The following is a 21,856-nucleotide window of genomic DNA, read 5'->3' as shown; positions in this document are numbered from 1 at the left end:
TCAGCAGGAATGTGCCTTGCAGTAGATGTCCCTGTGCTGTCATTCCCTGCTGAAGTCACCCCAGTGACAGCTGCTAAGGACAAATAACTTTAAAAGGCAATCTTCTGCTGACTCCAATCTCTGATCCTTTACCAGAGCAAGTGACAGCATGCAGTGGATTCACTCCGGCCATGGACAAACTCTTCAATTCACTGCCATTTAAAAGCTACAGTGGACGGTGAACTCCTGGCTGCGAGAAGACCCTGAGTGCAACCTGCTGTGGCTGAAAAGCGTTTCAGCACCTTGGACAAGAAGAGCAGGTTCAGTCTCAGCAAACAAGCACAAAGGCGCAGCATGGCTGTCTCGTGTTTCCCCCTATACTGTGTCTCACACACTCTAGTATGCGTATGCACATATGCTAAAGTAGGCAGCTTGTATGCTGCCACCAAAGCAAAAAAAACAAAACAAAACAAAAAAACCCCAACAAACCCTCACTGAACTAAATTCTTCTAAGTACGCAATTTATGGGTACTAGGGTCACGACAAATAGTTGGATTTAATGAGCCTATAAACCTCAGTGGAAAGGGATTCTAATCTAAACACGAAGTTGGTTGCTTTAAGCATAAATGTATTACAGCTTTTCTAATAACCACCTCTATCATCCAAGATAAAATGCAAGTCAAATAGCTACCAGTAATTATTTTGGCTTCCTTCTTCTTCAGGCAAGAAACTTAACTGCTTTTATTCTCTAAAATAATAATCACCTCACAAACCATCTTGACACCCAAAGCAGTCCTAAAGCTGACAAAAACGCTAGCCAAGTGTCTGGCATCTGCTCCAGTTCAGCTGGCTGCTTTGGTAGGTTTAACAGCAAGAAAGTCACCATCACACAAGACTGTTGTGTCCTAGAGCATGGTCAGACTACCCTCCTGCCCCACCTTCTTATTTTTCTGAAAGGAGGGAGATAGACAAAACACGGATAGTCTGTTTCCTCCTTTATTTACTGGTAGGCTAAAGCAGCAGCTGATGTGTCTCAGTTTTAAAAAGGAAATGAGCTGCTCTCACCCGCTCCTGAACTACCTAATTTATGACTGTGAAGGCAGTAGCAGATCTGAAGCAGAGTCTCCCCAGCTAACCCTTCCCTGATCCCTTGCTAGGAGCAGAGCTTAAACAGGACCACGGCACCTCTGATACAGTTCCCAACCACAGATTCTGTCATCCCCTCAAATCCATTTCGGACTCTCCCTGTCATTACATACACACCAAACATGAGACTAAGGGCAGGAGCTAGGCGAGAGCTGCTGGCTGACTTCAGATTACAGTGCATCAGGGAGCAACTATGTGCATCTAGCACAACACAGCTACTTGATGAAGGAAAACAGGCATGGAAAGCCAGTGAGCTTTTCAGTCAAATACTTCTACGGTGCTCAAAGATTATACTTATTCATATCTTTGGCCTGTAATCAACTGGTAAAGGAATAAAAACTGTCACAAGTTCTTTTCTGTAAGGTAGCCAGCTGGATAAGGCAGGAAAGCCAGTCCCACTAGCTAAATAAATGCTAAAGATGAAATTAAGATTTTTTACATCCCAGAGAAGTCACCTGTAAAACAAGAGGTGTAACACTGCACTCCAAGTGTCTTTCATTAACTTACTAGGGGGAAAGAGGTAAGCAAGAACTTCCAGGTAAGAAAAGCAGCAGTCACCTCCAGTACAACCTGCACAATTTAGCTCTTTATGATACATTTTAATCCTTTCCTTTTAAACAGCTGTTGTAAGAGAACAGGGGACTAGAGTTGTCGTAACCTAAAGAATTGCACCAATTCTTATATATACTCAGCCTCAGGGCACCTTCTGCACAAACTGTTAGATCCAGACAGTTCAAACAGCAACCACTCGTCTACCTCAGATCATGTTCTTGGATGTAGGCATGTTTTACCAGTTTTATTATAATAAGGGTGAAAAATAAAACAACACTAGGAACATCAAAAGGCCTTGAAAGTGCTGAAGGAGACACACACAAACATTTTACTCTCAGATATGTTATGGTTACATGAATACTTCCCAAGTGCCATAGTTCAAATAAAAATATATTCATACAAATTTAAAAAAAATACAATTTATATACACAGTGGAATTAGCTTACATCATCTCATAACAAAAAAACAGTGCAAAAAACAAATGGAAAGGTAAGTTGCTACCATTGGAATGGCTCACAGTAAGTTAACAATTCAAAACCGCGTATTAACACTGCACGGGAAACCACGAGGCAGGGAAGAGTGCCCCATACTACCCCTAACTTTTGCCATCGATACTAATCCAGTTCTTGATTACTATCCTTGTAGTGTTGCTCCGAGTAAAAGGTTACAGGCACCTGTGTTAGAAATAAGTTTCTTGGTAAATCACTGAGCAGCCAGAGCCAGAACAGAAGCTGTTAGTTCATTGTGAGAAAGGAGTTAAATGATCAGTTAAGTGTGAGAACAAGATTGATCCAATACATGACCCTCTGTGCCGCTCCTTAGTCAGAAGTGAAATGCTGCATCTTCAAACATCACACAAGCTAGTAATTCCCTTTCTGAAAGCTACATAACAAGTGACGGCACACTGAAGATTCCCCTTTAAAGCAGTTCACAGAGTCACCCACCATCATTAGTTAAATCTTAACTTAAAGAATCAAAGGCGTGTGCGCTTTCCGTCTGAAACTTTTGAGTCAGATGGATGCACAGGCAGAGCAGACAGTGCTGACAGCAGGCAGCCTTCTAATGGGAAAGCACAGCTGGTGCTCAGACAAACCTTGGCAAGATCTTTCAGCGTGCCTTGTTGGATTGCCTAACTCTGGGCCCCAGTGGTAAGGACAAGACATCCTGCAACAAAATGCACTGCTGCAGCTTGTGTACAGAAATAAAACAGAACATGACTGCCTCAAGGCAACAAACAATGTAAGGAGCTCTATTCATGGGCAGAGAGAGAAGGAACCTTCCACACACAGTGACTCAACATGAGCAAGAGGAACAGGATTTGTCACAGAAGGAACACAGGGCGTTCTTGACAGGTGCTCTGACAGCATGGAATAGCTAATTCCACATTAGGTGATCTGATGTCCCATCAAAGCAGGTCTTCCTGTGATTTTTAACTGCCCAAGGGCACAAACCCTTTGAATGAAAGGCAGGTTAACAGAAGCATATTTCAAACCCTCAGGCCAGCTTTGGGGATTGTAAAGGGGCACTAGTAGTTTCTTTTAGTAGCTCAGCCCAAGACTGGAGTCCAGGGAACACAGGCTCTTTGGAAACCATCTTTACAGACTAACCAGAGAAAACAAACATCCTTACTCGACTTACATGGAAACAGCTTGCAAGTCAAGAGCAGAAGCCAGTTCCAACTCCTATAGCCATTTAGAACCAAACAGTAAGATTTACTTTAAGTGCCACACAGATATTCAGGGAATGAACCATCTCTGCTAAATAAGGTGGGCCCTCATGACAACAATCCTGCTCCTGTCCCAGTTAAGAAGTCCAAGTTGAACACACAAGATAAGTACTGTTTCTAGGAAGACATCTTTGCTTTACTCTAGGAAGTTTAAGAGCTGGCAAACTAGGATTTTCAGAAACCAGCTATTTTTAGTGGTGGAGACGAGTTGTTGCTGCGAGTCCCACAATAAAAAAAGGGAAAATAATGCTGTATTCCCTGCTCTTTAGGTAGGCCAGCACCCAGTCTTGGATAGTGCCCATGATTAACAGAAGGGTCCTGGGACGCACAACTTCTTTTGCAAAAATTGCCACAGCACATACCACAGCTCATTCCTTCCTTTGCAGAAAGGCTGTAACATCCATTTCTTAAAGCAGAGATCTGCCCTTTCTCTTTTAACATGAAGGCAGGAAGGAAAGAACACCAAAAGAAAAGGCCTCCAGATGTCAAAAGAAAGGAACAAAAAAACCCCCAAATCTAAATGCTTAACTTTCCATGCACAACAAGGACCAACTATACCCTAAAACTTTGCCTTAGGAACTACCTGTAGGACCAAGTTCTCTCTCATCTGCAGGATAAAATGCATCCCATGACTCAGCTGTCTGTGTTACAAGCACAGCCAGAGAACAGATCTGTTCCCCAGCTAGGTGGACTGCAAAGACCGCATGGGCACCCAAGGACTTCATCAATGGCAGAAAGTGACTTGAAGAGCATGGCTGATGTCCTGGACACAAAACCTCCTCCTAGCCCCAAATGTAGTAGAGCTCATCAGCCAGCAGAGCACTGCCTGGAACAAGCAGCTTCCTCAAAGGCAGCTGAAGAGGTTGATTTAACAGCTTAAGTGTCCTGACATAATGAAACAGCACAACTTCTCTACGCTTAGCCAGGAGAATCTTCAACGTAGATCAGTTCCTGAATTTAGAAAATACAATAATGTCTGATATTCTCCTGCCACAGAGAACTCATTTAGCTAGACCCCTTATGGCAGACAACAGGTTAATAGGAATGCTCAGAGGCTGTGGAGAAGCTTTCCCTGGGATACATTCCCCATGTTACTTGGCCCAGTCTCTTGGCTGACAGCATGACTGTGCTTTATCAAGCCAATCAGTTCTGCATCCCCCAGAGGCACAACGCTAGCTTCCTGCTGAGGGTTATCTGTATGCAAAACTCACAAGGGCAGGTGCCTGCTGGAACAATACAGGTGCTGGCCAGGATGGTACCTGCTAAAGCACCAAGCTGGCTGCAACTGGCTTCTAAGTGCTGATTTTACCCTTACAGACATTTGGCTGCTGCAGTTGTTAACATTATTCCAAGCATTTTCAGAGCCACAGACAGCCCCACTTATCACCCCACAGTAGAGTCCTGCCTGTCAGTCACTGGCACCAAGTATCCCTCCTATACAGTATTCTGAAGTCACACGAGCTCCTCTCACAACACAGAGATAAGTTAGCCAAGCACAGAGACAGGCTATCAGTTATAGTTGCCTCCAGGAAGCCATGCTACCACTTCCCTATCCTCTGAGGAAGCAGGGTTCCCTGGTCTACAGCCCTAGCTGGAAAGATGTCCTTGGCTCTCATTGCTGAAGCAGTACCAGGATGCAGTGCTTATAAATGCTAGGAAATGCAGGAGTGTCAGGGTAGTGAAAGTGGAGTACCACAAAGTGCCTTAGAAGAGTCTCTTACAGGGAGATAATAGCAGCAACAGCTAACAGGGAAAAAGGGATCTTCCTCTTCTGAGATGCTCTGCAAGTGTACTAAACATTTATAAACCTAAACAGTAATTGGAACAGAACAGTTTTGGATTCCTGACTTACTGAGATGCTCTCAGAAGTCAGCTGCCATCAAAAAAGTCATAGAGGGGACTCTTTCCCCTGAAAGGAGGAAAGAAATTAGGAACGCATCAAGCCAGTGAAAAAATATGGGCAATGGAGCACCGGCAAGGAGAGATGCATTTCCAAAGAGTTGTTTTTTTAACACTGCTTTCAAGACAAGCTATCCTCCAGAACAGCTGTTTGAAACTTCAAACTGCAGCATCTCCTCTCAGCCTTGGCACCGATCCCCTTCTCACACAAATAAGGCAACAGTTGCAGGAACAAGGGAGGAAGAGGAAAAGGGAGACACAGAGGAGAAGGACAGAGAAAAGATGCTGCAATTCTCTGCACAGGACACAGTGGAACTAGATGATATTTTTTTCCAGCCTTCTTAAAAAAAACCAACTCAAAACAAAATAGTAGAACGTACAATGTTAGGACAACATCTGATGAAAGGAGATAGCTGGGGCACAGGAAGAGAAAATTTGGATCAAGAGTGGTCAAACCAAGTGCTTGAGACCAGTCAACAGCTCTGGACTCAGGCAGCTCCTCTAATTCTCTGGCTAGCATGATGTTTTCCAGTTCCCCAGGCTTGATATGTGTGTGAGAAGCCAAACGGCAAGTCTTGGGCCTTGTGGGGTCCAAGCTGAATGCGAGCGCGTGTGCAGGCTTGGAAGAGGGAGATAGCCACACCGACAGTGGGGCAGGGTGGGCAGGGGCATCAAATGGTCTGATAGTGTTGTCGCAGTCTTGCCTGCAGAAATTCGTGGGTCAGGTTGTGCCGAGTGATTATCCCAACAATCTTAAAGAGGAAGAAAAGAGGAAAAAAGATACAAGTCAGTATCACAGTCGTGCCACTAAGAGACGCGCATGGTAGAGCTGTTGTTCTTTCCAACAACAACAAACACACACACCCCACCCACAAGTGGGAGCCCTATGGAAAATGAAAACTACAATTGGAAACGATCAAGCTGTGTCTTATGGCTTCATTATAGACTTGTCAATCTGGTTTGCTACCTGACAGGACTGCAGACAGTTCACATCAGATACATTCTGGGAAGCTCTGAAGAGCAAAACAGAGAGATGCTAGAAACTAGCTAAGTTCTGACTGCACACTGGCCATGACTAGCTGGCAGGTCACAAAAACGCCCTCTTCCAGCCTGCTAGGGGAACTCTTAAATGAACATTACAGTGGATGAAATACCTCAGTGATTTTACACAGTGGAAGAGTTTAAAACTAGGCTGCTCTCTAGTATCTAGTACTGCAGGAGCATCTTATACTAAATGTGGAACCAGTCAACAGCTCTTGTTTTCAACACAGACTCTGCGGGCTAGCTATTAGGAACTCTGACCGTTCCCCCCACACACCCTTTTTTTTTTTAAACCAACAAAAAAAACCAAGCACTACTGTCTCATAGGACAGACCAGTTATAGCTATTATTGTCAGGATTTTGTTTTCCTGTTCAGGCTTAAAGAAAACATGGTTTGTCATTGTATTTATAGGGAGTTACTGACACCTGCTGACTATTCCCGAGTACTGTAGAAGGCAAAGAGATGACTAAAGTGAATCAAGCACAAGCCATTCAAGGACTTCTTTATTTTGCTGCTCCTAGGAGTAAGAACAGAATGCAAGTTCCTGTCCAACAGGAAAACCTTCAGTTCCAATACACAGGCAGTTCTGCCCTTGGCCTTGGATAAAGCTGCCAAAGATGAAGCCAAAATAGTGGCCCCTGATGGGCTCAAGGTCTCTCAATGGGTACAAGACAGAAAGAGCCTCCACTTGCTGCCAGAGACAGAACAGCTAGCAAGTCCTGCCCATTTTGGGAGGGAAGAGGCTTCAACACAACAGATAGTAATAAAGTCACAGTAATCAATGACATTTCAGGGCCTCAAGAAGATCACATGCTGATCCCATTAAAACTTACCTTTTTCATGCTAAAATGGATCTTAACTCTCCCAAAGGGCAGAGCATTACAAAAACATAGCTGCTTCCTTGCTCACCCAGGACAAAATGGAAACAAGGACTCACCTCTCCCACTGCATTCACAACTGGTAAGTGTCTGAGTCCCATTGTCCTGAACAGGTTGAAGACTTGTGACACATGAGTGTTTGGAGAGACGGCAAACGGTGATGGGTTCATGTATGGTGTGACATCCTAAGTAAAAATAAGAATGATACCATTTACAAGATGTATTTTCGGTACCTCAGGGAATCACTAACAAAATTCCTACAGTACTGGTGCTGACTCCAATTTACTGATCTCTGGACAGTGTATTAGACTGTTAGCATCTTCTATTTCTCCACCAATATGAAATTATTTCACTTTCAAAAACCTGAATTTGTCACAAGTGATTTGCTTGAACACTGTAATCCATGATCTTGAACAAGAGCCTTGTGCTGCAGAAAGCCTCTGAGCAGGAAAATCTAGGTTCATGAAAATAAGGATCTATACTGAAAAAGCACATTGACCTACACAGTAACCTTCCTGCCACAAAGAGAATGACAATCCTGCTACTGACAGAGCTAGCAGCACACTGCTGGTAGCTCCGGATAGATACCAGCAGTCTGCCAGTCCTGTCTCACTCAAACAAGGGTCTAATCTTGAGGAAGCTAAACTAGACAGGCAGAGTCTCGCTCTGAAAGTAAAGCAGCTATACAGGACACTACATCATAGCAGGTACGACAAGCGATTTCCACATGCAGACAAGGCTGGCTGAATGCATGAGAAGTACAGGATGTTTTGTCACCGCACCCAAGAGTGGAGTTGAACCTGTTCTCAGCTTTTAAGGAAAGGGAAAGTGTTCCAACATCGGATTTAAGATTTACCACTGAGCCTACCCAACCTGAGTTCCCCCAGCCTGGGTTTACAAGGGAATATAGAAACATTTAAAGGTTTGGGACAGTCCTAAACATGTATCAGGAAACACTGTCACATTGCAGTGCATTTCTTACCACTATCATGCGAGGGTTCAGCAATGTGAGGTCCAGGTCATGGATATCTGGATAGCGGGGGTAATCTTCTGACATCTCTGCATGGGACAGACGAGGCTGACTAGCACTCTACAATTAAAACAAATCCCACTGAATGGATTTGTCATCTTCTCAGACAGTACGGTGGGCTGCAAGCAGCGCAGCAAACAATGCCTCCTACTGCCCCACACTCATCCTGATCTCCTCCTCCCCCCATGCTCACACACACAACTTCTGGAGAGGCACTTGTAGCAGCTCATCTGATAATGCAGCAGTGCAAGCCCAAATCTACACCAGACATTTAGCTGAGGGAGTGATGGATCTGCTCTCTAGTTTGTGACAGGTCTATACTCAACACTGGAGGGCAGCAACAAACAGCCTTGTGGAAGAGAGGCCTCAAACACAAATACTCATACTGATCTCAGTGACACAGCTGATACTCTCCCAGTAAGACCCTGGCATACAGCAGTACAAACACAGTATATGCTGCTGGTTGCTCTATTTCTGTTGAAGATCTGCCCTCTATGTTCCAATCCTGATGGGATGGCACCTTTATGCAACAGATAGTTAATTTAAATAATAACTGTCCTTTTTTCCAGGGGTGGGAGGAGGGGGGAAAGGGGCTTAAACAGAAATTCAGTTCTTTTTATTCTAAAGCTGCAAGGGATAACTAATTCAGCATTATCCAGCTGCAGCTTTTAAAGCATAAGATGTACTTCTTAAAATGTAAAAGTAAGTAAATTCTTTTTTGCAACTCAGGAATATTCTCTCTAAACCCTCAGCTCAGAGGGTGGGGATGTCTCTGCTACACTTCCAAATCAGGAAGACTCACCGACTGGCTCTCGGAGTAACAAACTCCCCTGACAAGGAGGGTGACCAGCTGCGAGCGCAAGATCAAGCCATGGAAGGTCAAAGGTCTGAAGCGTTCCTCCATGGTCCACTCTTCACTGGGTGACTGGTCAGGGTACAGGTTGGGGTAGGGAGTATATCTGTGATGAATTTAACACCATGTTATAAGTTGCATGAACTTGAGGACAGACCCCAAAAGAACAAATACAACATCTATTCAGCTCTTTGCAACCTTCTCCTGAAGATTTCAGGTGACTCTTGCTAGAGACAAGCAAGGCTTTTCTCCATCGTACAGAAAAGCAGAGAGGGGGTCAAGCGCCACTACTACGGGCAGATTATTTCAACAGTAGCAAAATGCAGATAGTCTCGTAACTCAGTTTCGGATCACTCATTCCTAAACCAATTTTCAGTTCCAAATTACTCAGATTTTAATAAATGCTGAAGCATCTCATGAAGCATGACTCCACTCATAAACGTCGTGATCACTAGGTTAGCAAGTGCTTTATCAGACTGGGCTTCTGCTTGAAAATAATTGCAATACCAGCCTGGTGACTCAGCCCAGTTTCCAGAAAAGTGGTATCGGTATGGAGCAGGGGGCCGTGCAGCACCCTCAGATTTTTGCAAGCAAGACAGCATCAGTTTCTACAGACAGGGCATTTCTCCAGGCATTCCATCCTCTCCAGGAAATATTTCCGGATGGGCATTTGAACAAAATTTAATTATCAGGTTGGACATCATCAGGCATTAGCCCAGGACTCAGTCACAGGTACTGGTGGTCTTGAGTAACACATTGCTACGGTTCTCAGTCACTACAGGGAAGGCACAGTAGACAGTTGTGTGCAGGATGCTGATGAGAGACTGGATTCTACGTGTGGGGGTAGACAGTCACAGGTGGTCTCGAGTACCACCTCTGGCTGTTGAGACCTGCCAAGTTACTTCTCTTAAAAATGGGGATACCAGCACTGCTTCCTTTGACATATGGGATAACAGGAGCTGTATGAAGCATCACGAGAAACACCCTGTTTCCATACACACGTCCCTGCCCGGATCTCACCTTCTCTCTAGCATCTGCTGCAACAGATCCTCCTTTTCTGGTGGCTCCTCTGTTGTTATGTGCTCATCGCACATGTTACGCAATTCACTTGAGGGGTAGGATTTCATGGACTGACTCCGCTTGCGCTGCTCTCCCGCTCGGGTAAGGATGCTAGATTTCTGGACATAACAAGCAATTTTCAGGTACCCACTGAGCAGGTCAACGATTATCACAGAGAGACTGTGTGATTACAGTTTTGTATCACTAGATAAGGTGTTTCTCAGCCACTGCTGCTACAGGTACTTGTAAGAACAACCAGAAAGACTGTATTTTCATTGGGCAGAGAAGCTGGAGTTTAGAAAGTCTGACACCCTTTTTGCTAGAGCATGAGCATGTCACCAATGCATTCACCTTCCGTTCCCCTGACCATCACCCAGTTTAAGTTTCCCTTTTTTCACCTCTCCCCTAGAGAGGTTACTCAGGGCCCTTTTAACTTTTGCTTCTTGGAGTGAAGCCCATCTCAAAAATTTTGCATTGCAGTAGGTGCTTATGTCTAGTCTGAATCCTGCACTGCCAAAAGCCTAGCTAACATGGGAAGGTGCCTTCTACCAAAGCTCTTTACCCTTCAACTTACTGAACAAGCCACTTCCTACCTTGAATTTGATGTTGTTGCTTATCAGCTGATTTCCCTTCATGAACTCCCTCTCATTGCCACGGTTCTCAGTCACTACAGGGAAGGCATGATGGACGGTTGTGCGCAGGATGCTGACAAGGGACTGGATTCGGGTGTGGGGGTAGACATATGTCAGGTTCGGTTCCATGATGTCACAGGCTCGTAGCCTGGGGAAACAGGGAAAACCAGAACTGCTGCATGCATCATGTCAATGACAGAAGGTTAGTGACAGAAAAGCAGGGAAACAAACTAGTCCCAAAAAAAAGATCCTGAAGCAATCTGCTGCGGTTTACTTCTGCCAGGTCCTTGCACTGGTGTGCACATCATTGCTGCTCTTCCAGCAGTCCTAGCACTTTTTTTTTAAAAAGAAAAAAAAAAAAAAAATCATCATATCAATGATGCATTAGAGGCAAGGACAAAGGTTCCAACTTAGGATAACGTAACTACCGGGAAAAGAAGGCAGGAGGGAAGAACATGAAATTCTGCAAGGAGCAAAGGCCAGTGCGACAGCATTTTCACCAAGTTCTTGCTGAGCCTCAAAGATCTGCTCCCCAGATCTCCATTTCTTCACCCCTCCTCAGGAAGGGCTCTAACACATCTTTCCTGCTGAGGCTTCACGCACAGCTTCCAACCCCTCTCACAGCAGTTCGTGCAGCCAAGTTCATCAGAGAGGAAAAAGCATTGTCCCCCCACTACATCATTACTTTCTGAGCCAGAACCTATGACAAACTAACCCACAGCCCTGCCAAGAAGAGCAACCTTACTTATCCATTTCCACCTCTGTTTCCCACTCCAGGAGGGGTACTCCTCGCAGGTTCACATGGATGTCATAGATGCCTTTGTTGAAAAAGTCTCCCGTCCATTTGGCTACCTGCAGAGCAAACAGAAGGTCTACTGAGTTGCTGCTCCAGGTACAAAACTCCTCAGCTCATAGCCTGGGAAGGGAAGAGAATCAAGACTAGCCAGCTTTCAGACAGACAGCAAGAAGCCAGAGCCCTGCACTCACCATGAGGGTGATCATTATTGGGAGCCCGTAGGTGATCTCGTTGGTGGATTCGATCAGGATGACAGTCAGGCTAATCGTCATGCGGACCACTCCTCCCAGGAATGCTGCTGCCCCAATCAGCGCGAAGGTTCCCGAGTAGATGTGATCCAAGCCAATATAGCTAGGGTGAAACATAGAGCCCCGAGATTAGAATAACCTAACCGGGAGCTCAGCGTGCATCTGCAGCACATCTTTCACACACACACTCAGTGCACCTTTTGAGGAGGTTGGCGACCAGGCGTCCGAAGGCAGCCCCACAAAGCAGTGATGGCACAAAAAGACCACTGGGCACAGAGATCCCGTATGTCCAGCAGGAGAGTAAGAAATAGAGAAGGAAGAACAAGGAGAGTGTGACTGGGCTGAAAGTACCTGCAACACAAGAAGAATCATGACTAAAGGGGCACAGGCCTGTTGGATCAAGCTGGTAGTCTTGGACCATCCACCCCTCAGCTCACAGCAGACTGTCACTTCACAACAGCTGCCTAATCTCACAGTATAAGCACACACAAAGACACTAAAAGAATGAAAAAAGAGAGGAGAAGTAGGCCTTATTTCCCATGGAGAGGGCCTTCACCTAGTATACTGTCAGACCCCCAAAGCCATGAAGGCCTGAAGATGTTCTTAGCCTTGTGATTCTTATGACAGCATGGTTTCAAGCAAGAGGAAGCTCTGAAACCTAAGCATGGTGCGGGTACTGTCTCCTAGCTACTCACCATCCTGGTGGAAGAGCTGCAGAATAGCTGACTCCTGGGGGTTGAAGAAGAGTGTTGCCATGTCATTGTAGGTTTCATTCGGGCAGAAAAAAGTTTTGATGCTTGAATTCACGTTCTCTGACATACTCTAATGCAGAACACAAAGGACAAAGTTAAACCCCAGTCCCTACTACGTTTTCCTTTGGGCAGAATGGGAGCAACCCTTCTGTGCAGGGTTTTCAGCACACGCTTTGGGAAGTTCAGTCCAAAACATGAATAGAAGATACGGGGCCTGCTGCACAAATGGGCTCCGATTCACAGCTTGAGCTGCTTTGCCAAAGTAGGAAAGCACAAAGGGCAGCTTTCACTATCACCCTGAGGTCCCACCAGTGTATGCAGGCTTTCACTCAAGTTCTGCACATGTATTGTATGCTGTTAAGAGATCGTTTTATGCCAGTACTTCTCTGGAGGATGATTAATACTATTGGGGCATACACTCTTCACATAAGAGCCCTTACCTGTGAGCTCAGAGTACCATTGCCACTATGACTGGTGGAAGACATCTGTCGGCATTCCCCCAGAACCATGGAAGCTACAAAGACCACGACTGTAGTAGTCAGAGACACCAGCAGGCTCTCCAAGACTCTGCAAGCACACAGTAGAAGACATGCACTGAAGCCACACTCGCACCTTTCACCCATTCCCAGGTCTGCACACAGCTCTGAAAAGGCTGCAGGAGGAAGTAGCCTCAACAGCCACCACAGTTTGCTTAATGTGTAAAACAGGGGACCCTACTAAGTCAAGCCAAACTGTGACATGGTTGCCAGGGATTGCATTAACTCCACTTTTTATTGCTTGCCCCAAAGAGGAGCTATTTCTGCCCAGAGAGCAAATGGCAGTCACATATAAAAAGCCATAGGGAAGGGTTCTGTGATGAGGCTGTTCACATGGAAATTATGTTCTGTAGATCCTTACAGGGTAAAAGTCTACCTGTCTAGGCAGCATGGAGAGCATGATGTGTAGTCTCTATCTCTTTTCTTTCCTAGCAGGCACAATACACACTTTTTTTTTTTTCTTTAACCTGGTCTTCTTATTTAGGAGCAGCAGACAAACAGCTGTTTTCCAGAGTTACATGACAATCCCCTCTCTAAATGACGCAGACAGAACCCAATTGTGGATTTAATTAATCAAAATAATTAATAAATGAATGGGATCAGTTGTTTCTTCCACATCTGTTTGGCCATGCCTTAGAAAAATACCGCATGAAGATAAAGCTCTGGTTTGTTCAGCTACAGCAGTTGCTATAAAGAGCTCCTTTCGTAGCCCCTATAAGGGGATCCCAGCTCTCTTTATACCACCAGCGTAATTACAGAAATGGAGAATGACCTTAACATCTGGTTTCTGGTACTCCCTTTCAAGCTCCATGGATGCTTCATTTTGTGATTTGAACAGGAATAGATCTGGAATCTCCTCAAATCCCTCTCACTGGGCTTTCTAGATCAATACCTTTGCTTTAGGACACTGAACAAAGATCAGAGATACCTGCGCAAACTGAGGGGAGCACAAATATACCTGACAAGCTTTGGTTTGGGATGAACGTTTCGCATACGGTACTTTGCGAGCCTCTTGTTCAGGCAATTGAAGGTGGCTCCAAGAAGACCTCCTACAATCCCCATCAGAATGAAGAAGCCCAAGTCCACAGCTGTCCAGAGGTGGCATTTTTTATCAGACTCAGAGCACTAAGGGCAGAAAAGCATAAAAATGCATCAGAGTAGTTGCTGCAATTCCTTACCAATACTTCTGTCTCCACAGCAGACTTTCACCAGTAGTGACCAAAGCAGAACAATCCTATCTTCTGCTCTAAACACTGCAGCTAAGTATCAGCTACCCTTCACTCAAGTACAAGTATGTATCTACAAAACCAGCAAGGAGCACCAAAAAGACCAGAGGGGAAAACAGAACATCACTATAACTTACTTTAAATTCTCCAAAGTTCAGCAGCCCAGGGAGCTGGAAAGACCCCCAACTTCCAAACTGAATCCCAGACCGGAAGAAATTAAGGGTGAAGGTGGCAGCCATGGAACAGAAAAGCTGAGGAAATAAAGAAGTGGGAAAAAATGAACACTTCCAGGTATAAGACTGAAACAGTCAGCTCTTCCTTAAGACTTACAGCTGGAAAAGGGAACCTCACAGCCTTCTGGAGCTTTACAGAAATGGTCCTATTGAAGTTTAACACCTATTCCCTGCTGCAAAAAAGATCAGAACTAGAATGGTCTATTATAAACACCTGATCTGGCTTCCTGAACAAGAAGTCAGGAATTTCACCCAGTTATTCCTGCCATGAAAGCTCGTGATTTGTCACAGATGCTGATTTGCAGTTGAAAACTAATTACGAGGCACTAATGTAGCTTGTTAAGAGAGTTAGAATTGAAGTCTTCATTGACTCTGACAGAGTTGCAGGACATTTGGCATAAGAAATATGAACGGCATCATGAAATCCAACACCTTTTCAGAACACTCAACTCTGTCCAAGCAAGCACTGAAGGCAGAAATCGCCAACCTGAAGGCGCAGAACATTGTTGCAACACAGCTCCCCAAGGCAGAGGGGAGCAGAAAGAAATCCAGCACCCGCCCACTCTGCTCCCACAGGGCCATGCTGCAATGAGCTCAGTCACAAAGCCCTTTCTCCCACCTACGCTAAATCTGCTGGAGTTGTCCAGCGGTTACAGATATCACCAGATTCATCTCTGCTCTTGATCCTCTGCTACAGTGTTTCCTTGTCACTAGAGCAGGCAATATCCCTTCTGCCAGGACAGTTCAGGAGGAAGCACAGGAAAATCTGAATGCCCTCACAAGCATGCCATCCCCAAGGTCCAGCTCAGGGAAGGGATGCATAGAAAGAGCTGGTCATTACTCACCACTTTCCATGTAAGTCCCTGGTTCCAGAAGGAGGAGCCTTCTTCCAAACTGAAAAGAGTGCCCCCAATTGGGGCCCCAAAGGCAGCTGCAACCCCTGCAGCAGCTCCAGCAGATACAAAGTCCCTTTTGTCTCTGAAATGAAGGAGACAACAATGTCAGTTTATCAAAGTAGAGCTCTGGAGGTGCTCAGGTTTTACAAAGGAACCACTCCCATTTAATGACTCAGGGATACATGAGTGGCAGCTAGGAGGAGCGCTGGCCATGGCAGGCAACTCTGTTGTTTACTGAGAAGTCATTGCAGCATCACTCTCTTCCAGCGCACCAATACAGAACAAAGCACTGAAGCACTATGTGACTGCCCAGTATATGAGAACAAATCCAAACCTTGGGTCTCCAGCATCACTTGAAAGAGCTACACACAGAGGGGAGGGTGAGATTTTGTTCAGAGTCAGGTGGACCAGTCTTCTCTGGAGCCTATCTTGGCCATAAGGGGCGCATAAACCAGCTTGTTCCCAACAGCAAAACCATTAACCCTTCAGACTGAAGACTTTAAACAAGTAAGAATTTGTTGGACAGTACAAGAGAATAGCAATGAATATGGAGACCAGAGCTGGCATCCGTTAATGGCAGCCTGAAAGAGTCAAGTTACATATCCTGACACTGCCTTGTTGCAGCATGAGACTGCGGGACACTAAAGAAACTGGAAAACCAACTGCCCTCCTCCCAAGGAAGTCTACTTTTTTATCTTCCTCTCCCCTCCTGCTCCGTATCTTGGGTACAGTACCTGTCACTGCGGAAATAGGGAAAATTAAACTGGATCTTCCTCAAAGAGATGCTCTGAAACTACAAACAGAGTAAAGAGATCAGAAAAAAAAATGCTCTTGTCTACCAAAGCAACCCCTTCTTCCCACCATATTCCTATGATCAACTAACCCTGAGACAAAGCTCTTCTGTCTCTACAACCCCAGCTACAGAACAGAGAAATGAAAACACACGGAAAACTTCAGTAAGTCATCAGTCGATCTATCAGCACATTTCATCTAGAGATATAGAAGCTGGAAGCTTACTCCCCACAGTACTCTTGCAAAGCAGTGGTGTGAACTGCTGGTCTCTACTCAATTTTCTGGAGAGTTCACTCTTGGCATACAAGAGATGTTTAGCTCTCCCCTCACGTGGGTGTCAGAGCAGCAAGCACAGGGAAGAAGCAAGGAAGCACATACCTATCTCACCCCATTTAAATAGCAGTGATGCCTGTATACTTAGGAAGTCACAGTCTGGAAATAGGCAACACAAGACCGAGGACAAGAGTCTCGCAACCAGTCTGTCCCCAAAGCGAGTCTAAGGTTATCCCAATTAAGCACATGGAAAGGGAGAAGAACTAGGGTCCCCCTGGTCTGCTCACTGCAGTCAGCATTATGGCCAAGAGGCAATCCAACCCAATACTGTATTTTAGTCAGGAATCAGGGAAGATAAACAGGGCTCCCATTCCTCACCCAGCCTAGAGCTCGAGGCCAGCACTAACCTGTGGCAAACCCGCGCCCACGACAGCACCACTGTGGATCATTGGACCCTCCTTCCCGACAAAAAGACCTGAAAAAACAGGATTGATGAGGCAGCACATTCTACCTCTCCCTCCCTTGCTGTAAATGTCAGTAGACATTGGCTCACCACTCCCAAGCCATGGCAGAGGCCCATCACCTCGAATGAGCACAGACAGCTCCTCTCCCCCAGACCAAAGCTCCGAGATCACTGCAGTGATCACTGCAGCGGTAACTCCAGTGACAGTCAAAGATGCTCAGGGCAGAGGGAAGCGCTGACCCTCCCCACCCTCCTGCTGCAGTCTGGGAACAGACATGCACAGACCTGGCACTCCAAGTGGGCAGGAGGACACAAAGACAGTTGTTACAAGGACTCCGAGTACTTCAAGTTACTACCTGTGCCCTGCTGCCTATGGCATAGCATCCTTAAAGCTGCTCTAGATAACATGTTCTGGAGAATTCTCAGGCCTCCCTCTCAGATTGAGCTACAAAGAGCCACTCCTGACTAGCTCACCTAGAAATGTATCCATTCCCCAGACAGTCCTGACCCTTCTGTCTGTTTTCTACTCTGTATGTAGATTCAGAGCTCATGACTTGGCTCCAGTCCATCAGAATCGCTTCACTAGAAGGCAGGAGAAGCCTTCTGTGCCCTACAGACAGCAGTGTCAGCACTTCCCGCTGTTAATAATTCCCTGCCCCAGCAAGATCAAGGCACCACAGTCGTCCTTACCTCCTGCCACACTGAAGAGCACTCCCATAGCTTTGCACACCACTGTCCGGAGACGCACAACCCCTGGAACCTTTACACCATTCAAGTAGCACTTAATCTCAGGAATTCCTGATCCGGCTGCCACAGGCTGCAGAGAGAAAACACTGACAATGTGTTGCATCAATATCATAGCTGACTGACAATCCTTTGCCAGCAAGCACAGCAAGGGACCAAGAGGCGCTGCCTAGCTAAGTACTGTAAGTAATTAGTACTGTAAAGTCTGCTTGAGATCTTGGGGCAGAGAGCACTGCAGGCAGGCAGGCAGGCAAACTGCACACACCAGATCTGTGTGAGAGCAAAGCGTGGCTGTTTGTAGGAGCAGCGGACCTCAGCCTTACCTGGATCAGGACCAGAAGACTGGCAAGAAAGACAAAGGTGAGGTTGAACCCCAGCAGCTCCAGCAGTGACAGGGCAAGACACCCCTTCTCAGTGCATTCTTCCACCGCTGCAGAGAGAGTCAGGGAAAACAACAGAGCTCTCCCCCCACCAACACACAATTATTTGCTACTGTTTGAGGGGTCCCACTGGCATCAGGAGCCAAGCCTGCATTTCCTAATCCATCCAGGGCATCTGACATGACCCATCGGAAAGCCAGACTTCCTTTCCAGACCTCCCAACTGAACTACAAGCAAGAGAAAGCTTTCATTACACTTTCAGGGACGAGCCTTTTCGCACGTGTTGATACTGGCACCATTTCTTGGTTTCAAGGATTGAAGCATGCAGGTAAGCAGAAAACTTAATTAATCAACAAGGTAACTGATGGCAGAAATCTCTAAAAGAGCCAACTTGCCCAAACAAAACCATGGTATTACAAAGGAAGAGATCACTAGAGTCCAACAGGAGGGTAGACACTATATAAAAGATACAGTTTTGTACTACCCGGAACTTGAGCTGGGTAAAGAGCCTCACGAAGAAATCCACAAAGAGGCCCACCTGTGAAAAGACAACAGACCTACCATCAGAAATTACTACACAGAAGTAAGAAAGACTAGTGCCCAGTAAGCCCTACTAGAGGTATGCATGGTATGCATGTAGGAGCACAGAGAATGAAGAAGGGAAAAGAAGTGCTGTCAGAGTAAAGTAAAACTGGAAGCTCAGATTTGCTGCCTCCCTTGCTTTCACTGGGACAGACCCATCTCATAATTATTCCTAAAGTGATGCATTTCAGACTGTTAGTCTGGTAGTGCTTTTAACACCCGTAACGTACTTCAGAATACAGAAGAAAGCTAGTCTTAAACCTGAGGCATACAGTGAACAGAGGTAATTTTTAAACACTCTATAAAGCATATCCAGAGTAGACAGTACTTCAAAATATTAAATGCAGTTCAACTGTAAATTGACATCCTATTTTATTAAGTGCTCACTTTGGACAAGTTTCCCTATATGCAGAATTAAAGGATTTGCTAGAATACTTTGCAAAGAAAACACAGCAAGATCTGAAAGACAAAAAGGCTCCCTGGAGAATAATCTATCAATAACGTGCTGCAATTCCCAAAAAACAACTACACTTACTAAGACCTCCACTTCATGAATAACATTTTTGCTCCTCTTTACTCTTTGGCCATTTACTTTTAGTGATTCCTGCTTAGCATCCCGAAATTTCCTCATTCAAACAGCATGATCCTTACCAGTCCTGTGCAGACTCCAATGGCAAAAACCATCACCCACTTCACTGCTTCGTATCTCCGGGCTTTCTGTTTAGGGACAGAAAAACAAACAAACAAGAAAAGAAATAAAAAGTAAAAACAGAAGCCAAATTAAAACAATACTGAATTTTCACTCTAGATAAATTACAGCTAGAGCGATAAACCAACAGGAGATGGTGCCAACAGTGAATTGAAAACAAGGAACTGAAAGCAATAAACACCTCACTTTAAACCTGAGATTCAGAACAGATGCTGGGAGCTGTAATCTCCAAAACTATTTTTATCCTTTTCATAGAGAAACCAAAACAGCAAACAGAATTTCTTTCACAAAGAAAAAAAACCCTTCCACTGGTGAAGAATATTTCTACAGCTTTACCTCTCAAGCTAATGAAACAGAAAAAAGATCTTACCTTGTTGTCCATGCTCTCCAAAACTTCCAGATATGGGTCATTAATGCAACGATCATAATCCAAGCTCTGGAAAAATACCAAAAGGTAAACCAGAGTGAATCAGCTGTGATAGAGTGTGCAAAAAAACTAAGGACAGAAGACCTTCTCAAAGATTACAGAAGTAATGACTATCCCCACAATAGGTTTTTGCCAAGAAAAGTAAGAATGCAAAAACTCCTGGGAACAACTTCATTTAAATATTTCTAGTAGAGCCAGACCCTGCAAACTAGGAAATGAAAGAACAGACCAAATTTCCTTGCCCCAGCTGAGAAAAATAAGTAAATGAAAGCATATAAGACAACCTTAATTTAAAGATGTCATAATGTACAGACTTCAACTTTTCTTTTTTAAATACCCCCAGTTTGACAGTGCAGGGTATAGCATTAGATCTTTATTTCTAATCTCTGACTACAACAGAAGTACTAGATAGCAACTCTCCAGACAAACAACGCAATGCATCACTTCTTAACCATATCACAATACGGAGTCCAAAGCAACAGAGAGTTGCCTGTTCTGCACTCACAAAGTACCATTAGCTTCTGCCTGCATCAGCTTCACCTTTCCAAGCCAGGAAGTAAGAGGCTGGGCTGACGGCACCCACAGTAGCAGAAATTACTCAAAACAGCTGTGGGCTACCATACAGACATACAAAAACCAAAAAAGCTTATGTAAGAATCAGGATCTGATAGATGGGAAGATCTGTTTTTAGTCAGGACAACAACAGAGACAGCATGAGGCAACCATGACCAAGGAGTTATAGGTGCTTTCTACAGCCCTGAGGAAATAAGACTGTAATGTGAGATTTACAGGCTCTTGTAGAGAAGGGGACAATGAGCAGACTCAGAAGATAAGCTTTCTTAACAGGACTCTGACTTGAGTATCAAATGTTCAAGCTCTACTCAGAGCACAGGGCTTTTACCTAGAACTGCCAAGTATAACAACAAGGAGTAGTTTCTTGCAAGTTGAGCTCCTGGTATTTCTTCTGGTGCCAATGCAACGTCAACTACAATGATGAAATCTGAGCATCTGCCCCATTACAAACTCAGACAGATCAAAACCTGCCTGCAGTTCTTTCCACATTAATTTCACAAGCTCAGGCTGTTTCATTTCCCACCTCATAGTCTTTGCGTGGAAGGATCTCATCCTCTTCTTCATGAGTTTCTCCTAGGATTGTCTTTAAAAAAGAAAAAACAACACGAGAATGGAAAATCACCAGGAAAACAAACGCATATGCAGATGCTTGCAACAGTTAGCAAAGCCAGAACTAGGTAAGGCCTATCTCATTATTGCTTACAAAATCAGAGCGTGGATTTACAGACCGCCACTTGCTTTGGGGTAACTGCATAGAAAATTTTTATCTGAAGATTTTTTTACAGTACGTACATTCGAATACACTACATTACTTCCACACTGGCGCTCCCCGCATGGCAACAAGGCAGAGTACCAAACCCACATCGCAGCTTTCTTCACAGCACCAGGTTACAGGAAAGCCATGTCACAGGGAAACACGGGACAAGAGACTGGCACGGACAGCATTTCCCAATGTCGGGCAGTGGGAAGGGTCCCCTGCCAGAGCCGCTCCCCTCTAACGGCAGCAAGGCGTGCTGTGCCCCCAGAAGGACCAGCAGCGCAGGCTGAGGTAGCGAGACTGGAGCCCAGGACACCGGGCCCGGCGCGGCCCGACCTGCCGGCGGGCCCAGGGCACCGCGACACCGGGCCCAGCGCCGTGGCAACGCCCCCAACGGCCGCCTGCCCTCAGGTGCTCCGCGGGGCCGGGCTGAGGCCCGGTGGCGGGGCGCCCCCGCGAGAACCGCGGCCGGGAGCGGCAGGAGGCGCGGGGGCCGGGGTCGCGGCGCCGGGCCGGGCCGTACCAGCTCCTCGGGGGTGCGGCTCTCCCGCTCGCCGCAGCAGCGCGGGCAGCAGCAGCACAGCGCCGACCCGCACCCCGCCATCTTCCGCCGCCGCCGCCGCCCCTTCCCGGCCCCGCCCCGCCGCGCGTGACCTCGCCGCACCCGCGTGAC

At 45.8% G+C, this 21,856-nt stretch overlaps 1 protein-coding gene across 3 annotated transcripts; it reads right to left on the bottom strand.

Moving 5' to 3' along the window:
• Nucleotides 1–1,887: 1,887 nt before the first annotated feature.
• On the bottom strand, nt 1,888–21,852 carry CLCN6 (chloride voltage-gated channel 6). 3 transcript variants are annotated; one of them, XM_026095463.2, is made up of 23 exons: nt 21,707–21,852; nt 20,950–21,009; nt 19,797–19,862; nt 19,369–19,434; nt 18,607–18,673; nt 18,079–18,185; nt 17,702–17,828; nt 16,956–17,023; nt 16,218–16,276; nt 15,433–15,565; nt 14,492–14,605; nt 14,087–14,253; nt 13,033–13,159; nt 12,536–12,662; nt 12,038–12,191; nt 11,784–11,943; nt 11,542–11,648; nt 10,758–10,944; nt 10,126–10,283; nt 9,055–9,211; nt 8,205–8,312; nt 7,282–7,407; nt 1,888–6,054 (listed from the first exon to the last, which is right to left on the bottom strand). In XM_026095463.2, the coding sequence occupies exons 1-23, from the start codon at nt 21,785–21,787 to the stop codon at nt 5,974–5,976; spliced, it is 2,607 nt and encodes an 868-aa protein (XP_025951248.1). In that variant the 5' UTR covers nt 21,788–21,852; the 3' UTR covers nt 1,888–5,973. The 3 variants fall into 3 exon arrangements, with proteins under 3 accessions (XP_025951248.1, XP_025951249.1, XP_025951250.1); XM_026095464.2 differs by lacking the exon at nt 21,707–21,852 and adding an exon at nt 21,219–21,519; XM_026095465.2 differs by lacking the exon at nt 1,888–6,054 and having other exon boundaries at nt 8,205–8,281.
• Nucleotides 21,853–21,856: the final 4 nt, after the last annotated feature.

The sequence above is a fragment of the Dromaius novaehollandiae genome, chromosome 24 (genome assembly GCF_036370855.1).
Source record: "Dromaius novaehollandiae isolate bDroNov1 chromosome 24, bDroNov1.hap1, whole genome shotgun sequence".
Lineage (NCBI taxonomy): Eukaryota > Metazoa > Chordata > Aves > Casuariiformes > Dromaiidae > Dromaius > Dromaius novaehollandiae.
Note: the sequence above shows the minus strand (reverse complement) of the source record. Positions and strands in the feature narration are given on the sequence as shown.

What these genes read in the sequence shown, in the direction of transcription:
- CLCN6 (XM_026095463.2), bottom strand. Translation starts at nt 21,787, where the DNA reads ATGGCGGGGTGCGGGTCGGCGCTGTGCTGCTGCTGCCCGCGCTGCTGC. An exon ending in TGAACTTTGGAGAATTTAAA is followed by an intron (nt 14,254 to 14,491) that starts GTAAGTTATAGT and finishes TTCTGCCCTTAG; the next exon opens with TGCTCTGAGTCTGATAAAAA. An exon ending in ATGGTACTCTGAGCTCACAG is followed by an intron (nt 12,663 to 13,032) that starts GTAAGGGCTCTT and finishes GTTCTGCATTAG; the next exon opens with AGTATGTCAGAGAACGTGAA.